This window comes from Quercus suber, unplaced genomic scaffold (assembly GCF_002906115.3).
Source record: "Quercus suber isolate HL8 unplaced genomic scaffold, Cork oak 2.0 scaffold_233, whole genome shotgun sequence".
In the NCBI taxonomy this organism is placed as follows: domain Eukaryota; kingdom Viridiplantae; phylum Streptophyta; class Magnoliopsida; order Fagales; family Fagaceae; genus Quercus; species Quercus suber.
Genome location: NW_027069690.1, coordinates 21,816 through 31,563, shown reverse-complemented (window position 1 = coordinate 31,563; position 9,748 = coordinate 21,816). Strand labels below are relative to the sequence as shown.

The 9,748-nt window shown below is 32.6% G+C and overlaps 2 protein-coding genes across 2 annotated transcripts; both read right to left on the bottom strand.

Moving 5' to 3' along the window:
* Positions 1-497: 497 nt before the first annotated feature.
* LOC112005108 (uncharacterized) lies at positions 498-1,626 on the bottom strand. Its single transcript, XM_024037357.2, has one exon. It carries the CDS (start codon positions 1,281-1,283, stop codon positions 633-635), a length of 651 nt encoding a protein of 216 aa, XP_023893125.2. The 5' UTR covers positions 1,284-1,626; the 3' UTR covers positions 498-632.
* A 6,171-nt stretch (positions 1,627-7,797) lies between these two features.
* Positions 7,798-9,075, bottom strand: LOC112005083 (uncharacterized mitochondrial protein AtMg00810-like). Its single transcript, XM_024037333.2, has one exon. It carries the CDS (start codon positions 9,073-9,075, stop codon positions 7,798-7,800), a length of 1,278 nt encoding a protein of 425 aa, XP_023893101.1.
* Positions 9,076-9,748: the final 673 nt, after the last annotated feature.

Here is a 9,748-nt window from a genome sequence, read left to right as displayed (position 1 = left end):
GTTTGAAATGGAATACCTTACGTCCAGTGGGCAAATTGGCACCAAAGCATACGAATTTATATGCGAAATCAGCACATATACGAATTTAGAAATTAGAATACATTCCTCACATAATGACATATTTTTCTCTTATACAGAAAATGGCATCACCTTCTTGAAATTCTCTCATCCGCATATCCAATATCCAAACCAAGCAATGCCTGAAATCTAGATTACCATACGCTCCTAGAAATTGGCATCTCATTTTACAGTGATGATCTAGATTCTAGAACAGACATGTGGGTCTTGACAGACATACATATATTTTCATTTTTATTCTCTTCTCTAAAAAATCCAATTTTCTTTTTATTATTTTCACACACCACCCCCCACCCCCCCCAAAAGAAAAAAATAAAAAATAAAAAATAAAAATAAAAACTTGATATTACTAGTAACTAACATAATGGTTAGTACTTTTTAACACAAACAAAAATTTCAGAGATTTTAAACAAAACAACTTAAGGGGTAAAGTTTCCATTGCATTTATGGCATATAGTAAAATGTACACATAGATTCACACACACACAAAGTCACATCACAATGGAAGAAGAAATATACAAGATTTGAATTTCCTCATACATACTCTAGTAATTCTAGAATACAGAGTACTCTTCTTCCCTTTGAATCTTTTGTTGCCTGGCAATGAAAGCCTCCACCTTGCGCTGGAACTCCTCGTTGCTCATTTCAACCTCAGGACATGAACTTTTGGCCAATTTCTGACAAGAATGATCACTCTTCCTGAAATTCTGTGTCTGCAAGCGTCGTAGTTCGCGGCGTGATTTCTCGCAAACCCCCCGACTTATTTTCTCGGATTGAGTCCTCTTGTAATCCTTAACTACACTCTCATCAGATATGATATGCTTGTCGACGATCCGGGTCTCAACTTGGTTAACTTTCTGGTTCTTTTCACTATTCTTAGTGATCTCCTCGTAAAGATCCAATCCTGAAGTGTTTTTTGTGGAATCTCGAGCTGAAAACTGCCCGGACTTGGCGAAAAGAGTGATGATTATAACATTTCCAACCACAAAAACGAACCGGGGACTAACCAAGAGAACGGACAAGTTATGGAAGTACCCACTAGAGTTCTTCATAGCATGTGGGAGGTGCAAGGAAAGCCTGGAAATCAAGACAAGAACAACGCATACTTCGATTACCCGGACAAAGTTTGCAACCTTTTGAAGCTGGCGATGTTTTTGCATCGCGTTCGCCTTAACATTGATGTTGTAGAAATCGAATGAATCCATTTGTAGACAAGGATGGAGAATGAGCAAAACTTGAGAGGGTTGTGGATGTTTTTCTTTTCTTTTCCTGCTTTCTTCTTCTTTAGGACTATTCACTCGAAAGGAATTTGGATTTTCATCAAAGCTTCATTAGCAGCCATTTCTCTAAAGAGAGAAAAGAGAAAAACTGCTACCATCATAGAAGATGATAAGGTGGTTTTAAGGTTTCGGAGCATAAAGACAGAGTTAAAGCAATTGAAAGCCTTAGAGGCAAAAACAGATGGCTAGGCAGAGGAAAACAGAGGGAGGAACTTAGTGTAGGCAGAGGAAACAGAGTGAACTATATGCTCTGTTTGCTCAGAGGTGTAAGATCTTTCTCATTTATAGGCATATAGAATATATGCCTTTCCACTTTTTCTTTTATTCCAATTGTTAACTTTATTTTCTTTTTTCTTTTTTCCTATCAATATTTATTTACTTTTACTTTTCTTTTTCTTTTTCTTTGCTGAATGATTTATTTACTTTATTTCAAATGTGGGAAATGAGTAGTACTAAAAAATGTACAATTTGTGGACTCCTTTATTGGATTATGTACTTTGAAAAAATATGACTAGAAGATTATTTTTTCGTGCATTCACACTCAAGTGCAGTTCGTGGGTCATAGCATTTTTCCCAGTAAAATGTAAACCATTAGATAAATTCTCTACGTTTTGGGAGAAATACTATTATTCCACATCTATAACATCATCTTTTAAGAAAGTAAAAACAGCTTATTTTTAGCAGCTTCCTTAATACAGAGTCTAGACAATTAGTTGGGGAGCCAGAATTTTATATCTTTTTTTTTTTAGAGAGTCAAGCTAAATATATAAAAAGAATTTTAATTTTTTTTAAAAAAAACTTATTAATCATCTATACATATATATACACATAAAATATGTTTACAACATGATTTAAAAAAATATTTTTCTCATATATAACCTAAGTATTTACATCAAATTAGTCTTCACATAAATTAAAATAATTTGTTTATTCTATCAATTTGTAAGCTGTGAACTATCATTTTTCAATCATATTGATCACAATTATTTTTTTTAACATTTTAGTTCAAGAGAACAAATATACTTTACATGTCTAAACATATACAAATCAAAAGATATATAATTGTTGATTTTGTGGTTAGGAGTTGAGTTTGTTATTTATTTTTATTTTTTTTACAAGAAATTTTTTTTTTTTTTTGGTTTAGACTCCTATATACTCAGATTTGTTTAACCTAATTAATTAACCAAATTAATACTTAGGTTTTGTTATGAGATCTAGGTTAAACACATACAATCATATTACTTAGTGCAGAAAAGCAAAGAAGGCAAGCACTATTATGATCCACGAAAACTAATGAAACCAACATTTTTAAGGTAAAAAACCTGGGGAGGATTTAACCTAATATATTCTCAAGGCAAACAAATTCACTATGATAGAATGGAAGTTTACGATAGATTTTCTTCCTAAAATCTAAAGCTACCTCTTGTAAAACTTACTCACACGACCACGTGCAACTCCGACTTCACGGACTCTTCTATCATGTGTTTGCTAAACACAAACACCCACATTTGTGACTTTGAGATCTCACTCAAAAATTTAAATCTTTTGCTATATATGATCTTGATAGGAGAAAGTACAGTACCTTTTAGATCTCAAAAGAGCACCTCCAAATTCATAACAAAATATGTCTTAGGGTTTCCTTTATATACTAGGAGAATTAGATCTAGAACCTTAATCACTTAATGGGCTTAATGAGCAATTGGACCTAAATTAAAATCTGCAAAATTCGCATCTTGATCGATCGAGCCTTCTTCTCAATCGGTCGAACTTGGCATGATTCAAATTCTTGAATTTGCAATTTCCTTATTCTTATATTTTGACTTATAGCACCTTGAACATTGTCTAGTCATATCTATAGACTTAGGAATCTATATCTAGACAAATTTGTGTTCACAGTTTGTCAATTGTTGTAAACTTTTAGAACCTAAAAAAAAATAATGATCTACAACTCTTAACCACAAAAACAACAATTTTCTTCTCTGCTAAAAAAAAAAAAAAAAAGACTTAGCGTCCATATCTCTAATTTTTTTTTTTTTTAACAGATTGTATGTATGTATTTATGTATGTAAAATTTAGAAGACTTCTATTAAAGATATTTAGTTATCTATTTGTTCTTATTAAAAAAAAAAAAAGTTATCTATTTGTAATAACACATATCTTGAATATGCTTTTATTTAATGAATTAAATATTGAGCCATTTTGGATAAACTGTTATAAAAGCATGCATTTTAAAATATATATTGCAAAAATGTGGTTGTTGTTTAAAATGAGTGTTTGTTAACAAGTTAGTCGGTGCTGCATATTTGAATTGCAATTTTTTGAAAATGCAAGTTTAGGCTACACAAACACCTAAATATACAGGCACATTGTGTAAGAACAATGAATGGAAAAATAATTCATTAATAATTTATATAAACTTATGTATCTTTTGGAAAAAAAAAAAAAAAAACTATTCATTGATTTAATGAGCTTTATATGGTATAAGAATAATAATAAGAAAAAACTATGCATTGATCATTTAGGTGGAATTTCGATACAGATTATTTAGTGCACGTTTGTGTCTGTGTTTAAAAACAGTGGGTTGTGTGTACTGTTCACGGAACTCGCAAACTCCTTTTTTCAAAAAAACAACTTTAAAACTAAGTTCTACAATACTATTTACATATTTAAAAATTATTTTACCACAGTGTTTTCAGTTTTTAGTTTTTAGCAATAAGCGGTATCCAAACAAACCCTTAGAGTATAATTTAAAAAAAAACTAGGGGGCATTAGTAAAATTTTATAAATTAAAAATAAATAAAAAATAAAAGAGAGAGAGAGAGAGAGAGAGAGAGAGAGAGAGAGAGAGGGAGAGGGAGAGGGGACTGTAAAAAGACAAGGGGAACTTAAATTCCTCATTTATTCTCTCGCACAAATGCAGCTTCTCTTCTCAAACCTCCAATATGTCTTAGGAAGAAGACAACATATGCTTTTATTCCCTTCGTCCGGATGGACACCCACTATTTCTTGTTGCATTCAGCCAAATTGTATATACTATGTGTGCACATTCCTTTTAACCAATATCTCCAATGAATTTAACAAGTACTTCCAATAGTGTATATATTTTATTCACATTATTTCATAATCTTATGTGTATATTTTTTCCCATTTTCCGCACATCTCTTCCTCCTTCTAGGTTTTTGGCTTATTGTTGCCAATGGTTATTCAGTTATTGTTTATGGAGATTTTGTTTTATTTTAATTTATCCCAACTTGTTTGATTTTTCTTGTCCTAATTTTGATTTGCACTAAAAAAAAAAAATCACATTTACCCAAAAGACAAAGTTTGGCTCCAAACATGTTTGGAGCCAATGGCTACAATACCATTTAATATTTTTTTTATCGAATGTGAATTTTAACAAATCTACTATTAGATTATATTTTCTTCTCATATTCTTCATGCTTGCAAAAACCAATAACTATGTTACTATTAAATGTTTAAATTTCAAGTTTTTTTAATATAAGATTATGTATAAAATATAAATTTATGGATTGAATAGTAAATAGCATCCAACTGGTACAAAATTTGACACGCATGTTAAGAATATAAATAACATACAATTCAACAGGTAGATTTTCAAAATATATAATCATGTTAATCTTTTTAGCAGGTGTTGTAGCCAAACTTTGTCCTTATCCAAACCCCTTATCCAAAAAGACTCTAATGAGACACATAAACTTCTTCCCTTATTTTTTCAAATTACTTAAATAAAAAAAAATCATTCAACTAAACCAATTTGATGGTTCAAAATTTTTTCTTAAAAAGGTATCCAGTTGAATCTAGAAACTACAAATGAAGATTTTGTAGTAGCCTTTTCATCTCCAAAGGCTTGCCAAACGGCAAACCTAGAAGATAACTAGCATCACAATCAAAAGGATTCCAAACCCATTTCTTTCTCACTAAGAAAATGCCACGTAATAGCAACTTTTCCTCTCTTTATAGTCTCTTCCTTCCAAACTTTCACCTTTATATTTGGGCATTCAACACTCTCTTCTCCTTTCCTTTTCACTTTTCTCCCCCACTATAAACTTTTAGACTTCTTCCAAGAGAATCAACAATAATAGAGGATTATCAACCAAAAAAAAAAGGCAATAATAGAGTATTAAAGTGTGTAATCTTTGCTTTATGATACTCATAAGTTTTTTTATTTTTTTTATTTTTTTTTATTTTTTTATTTTATATATATATAACCTCAAAAATTGGTTTGTTTGTTGCACTGTCTTCTTTGATTTGAATTGAGACAATGAATGCCATTTTTTTTTTTAAATATAAAAAAGGTGGGAAAAGAAAGTTACACCGTCCTTATCTCTAAATGCAGGTAAACTAGAAGGTGACTTAATGGCTGAATGTGTGGGATGTATAAAAAGTTTAGATTTTTTTTTTTTTTTTTTTTGAGAAAATAAAATGATGTCGCGGAAGCCTGAAGAGAAGCACACACGATGCTCTCTTTGATGGACAGAAACTAAACTGTTAGTTCCTGGGTAGTAAACCTCGAATCCACGAGGGGTTCCTTGAATCCACAAGGTAATAGGTCTGGAATCCACCAGAGAACACAAAAGACACAAGTCTGAATTTTTATTGATAATAAAACTATGAAAAACGTTTACAGACCTAAGGGCCTATTTAAGGGCTCCTTAAAACTTGACTGACAAGGAAATATAATCTAAAATAACTCCTAATTGATACCTAACCATAACAGGAACCAAATTTGACCTAAAAAACATTAAATGCACCTAAAAACAAGGAAATAAATCACCTAAACCTAAAATAACGTTTTTTTACATAAAAATACCAAAAATAATAAATTACAATAATTAAATAGTAAATTGTGTCCTACATCATAAAAAGTTTAGATTGAATACGTTGGATTATGGCAAAGCTTTCACCTGGCATGTATAGATCCATGCCACCTTATAGTAATAAGTGGACCAATTTTTTTTTTCTTTTTTTGCATAATTTGGAAACGAATGTAGCTTTTGCACTGGCACCTCTCTCTCTCTCTCTCTCTCAAATTTGAGTCTCTATATTGTAGTTGAAAGACGATTCAGCCAAAAGTAATTTTGCTATAGGACTTTGGAATCCAACTTAGACAAGTTATGCTTTTCATCAATAATGCTGCATCAAAAACTTCAGCAAAATACGATCTTGTTTCTCACCTCTATTAATTTTTTTCTTTTTCTTTTTTTTCTAACTTTGAAATTTAATAATGAGCAAATTACACTTACACCCTCCTAGGTATAGCGAAGTTACACCTGTTAAACTCTATTGTAAAAAAAAAATGACACTAATCTCAAATTATCAAAATAATTGACACTCCGCACTCTTTTTTGTACTACTATATGACAAAATAATTGACACTCCAATGTGTTGGGACATTGGCATCATGAGGCCTTCATGAATGATATCTTTGGTTAGCTTACACACACACACATATGTATATATATTGTTGTTGAGGGTTGTTTTTTGAATTGCCACTTATCTGTACTTGGTTGGCCTTTCTTTTTGACCCGGATTTAGTTTGCAGAGTCAAATCCACCATCGAGACGAATCATGATGTAAACTTTAAAATGAAAATTTAAAAAAAAAAAAAATTTATGATTAGTGTCACGAAGGATAAAGGGTCATTTCTATTTAGTGCACGTACCCAGAAACTCATGGAAGTGTTTGAAGGCTTGATTCGAATGTATATTATATATAACATCTAAATATAAATGTATTTTTCTGTATCTTTCTAGATCACCTAAGTTCTGATTGCCCTTATAAGCCATAAATATTGCACCTTGTGTCAATATACACACACTGCCATCCTTTTTTAATATTAGATCGACACCCTTCTCCCTTCCGAGCAGGACCCACCACAATGCAAAGGGATTTCAAATTATTAACAAAATTCCCTTTTACATATTGCCAAACTCATCATCTTAATAGGGTTAATTACTTGACTGGCCTTTGCCATCATCATTGGTAATTATATCATCCATGCTCAGCTACAAAAAGTATATATATATATATATAAAGAGAGAGAGAGAGGAATTTTAAGCATGGACCAATTAACATAAGATGTGCATTCATATTTCTATAGTACATCTAAACCTTTATAGTTTATAAGATTTTGTTGATAATGAGAACTCTTATTCACTTAATGAATGTTTACATCAGATCTGCCCTTTATACACAAAACAGAGGAACGGTTACTAACTTAACAGATTAACAAACTTCTAACTAACTCACTTAACACTAAAACTAAAACTCACATGCTCTCTCACGTGTAATACTAAACAATATATACAATAGAGCTAAACTACCTTCAGTTTATACAATGAATTATACAAAGCTACATGTCGTTGCCTTCTATTTCTAAGTCTGACTTCTGCTGCAACTGATGCTGCTGCTGCATACTCTACTGCTGCTGCTGCTGCAATCTTTGACACTCCCCCTCAAGATGGACACCACTGGAATGAATATTTAGGATTCCCATCTTGCCAATTAAGACAGTAAACTGACTTAGATTCAAGGCCTTTGTCAATAAATCTGCCAATTGAGAATGACTCCTAATATTCATCAACCTTATAACTCCATCCTCCACTTTGTCTCTCACAATATGACAGTCAATTTCAATATGTTTTGTGTGTTCATGAAACACAGGGTTAGATCCTATGTGGATTGCTGCCTCACTATCACTGAACAACAACGCTGCTTTGTCATGTTCTATATTTAGATCGTTCAACAAGTACAAAATCCAGGTCACTTCACACACAGCCACAGCCATTGACCTGTACTCAGCTTCTGCAGTAGATCTAGAGACTGTATTCTGTTTCTTAGACTTCCAAGAGACCAATGAGTCACCTAGGAAAACACAGAAACCTGTAATGGACCTTCTAGAATCTAAACAAGCAGCCCAATCTGCATCTGCAAAGGCATTTATGTGCAGTGAAGTGTTTGATGAAAAAAACAATCCTTGACCTGCCGTGCCTTTAATGTACTGGATGATTCTATATGCTGCCTTTAAATGAGGCTTTCTAGGCTTAGACATGTACTGACTTAACCGGTGCACAGAGTAAGTAATGTCCGGCCTAATGATTGTCAAGAACAGGAGTCTACCTATCAGCCTTCTATACATTCCAGCATCATGTAGTAACTCACCATCATCTTTGCTCAACTTTAAAGTAGCTTCCATGGGAGTTCTAGCTGGTTTACAACCAAGCATTCCAACATCATGAACAATTTCAAGAGCATACTTTCTTTGACACAAAGAAATGCCCTTTTGTAATCTTGCAACCTCCAAACCCAGAAAATACTTCAAACTACCCAAATCCTTAAGTTTGAAATGCTTGTTTAGATACACTTTAAGGTCTTCTACAGCTTTAGGATCATTGCTACCAATTAGGATATCATCAACATAAACTAGAAGAGCAATGAACAATCCACCATCCTTCTTAATGAATAAAGAGTAATCTGCTTTGGATTGAACAAAACCATGCTGCAATAAGGTGTTTGAAAACTTTGAAAACCATTGCCTTGAAGCTTGCTTAAGCTTCAAATTGATGCCTTCAAAGAAAGTCATACCTGACATATTGAGAACATTGCTAGACTGGGAAACAGTTTCTTGGTGTGATGCTTGAGATTTTGGATGACTCTTGATCACGTTACCAACCATATGGACCTCCTTATTTCCCATGTTAAGCTAAGCAGCTTGCATTTGATTGCCTAACATAGCCAGAAACTGCTGACATTGCTCCTTAGTAAAGGGAAATTGATTATCATCAATGACTGACTGAGTTCTCTCTGTAAGATCTTCTTGAACACCAACTTGATTCACCATTGAATTCTTTTCTTTAGGTTTGAAACCAGGAGGAAATCCATGTAGTTTGAAACACTTCTCCGCAATGTGACCAAGTTTCCCACAATGATTACAAATAGGCCTATCCTTGCCCTTAGAATTCTTACCCACAGAAAAGGAAATAGCATTGTAACCTTTCACAGCAAGAGCAGTTGACTCAATGTGAGCATTTGAACTTCCCACACGCCTTTGAAGCAACTCAAAGCTCTCAAGAATGAAACCCTAGAATTTGGGAATTTTCTAGAACGAGACTCTAGAACTTGAGAGAGCCTTGCTCTGATACCATATAAGATTTTGTTGATAATGAGAACTCTTATTCACTTAATGAATGTTTACATCAGATCTGCCCTTTATATACAAAACAGAGGAACGGTTACTAACTTAACAGATTAACAAACTTCTAACTAACTCACTTAACACTAAAACTAAAACTCACGTGCTCTCTCATGTGTAATACTAAACACTATATACAATAGAGCTAATCTACCTTCAGTTTATACAATGAATTATA

Excerpts from the sequence above, each read along its gene's own strand:
- LOC112005083 (XM_024037333.2), bottom strand. The coding sequence starts at position 9,075 with ATGGGAAATAAGGAGGTCCATATGGTTGGTAACGTGATCAAGAGTCAT.
- LOC112005108 (XM_024037357.2), bottom strand. The coding sequence starts at position 1,283 with ATGGATTCATTCGATTTCTACAACATCAATGTTAAGGCGAACGCGATG.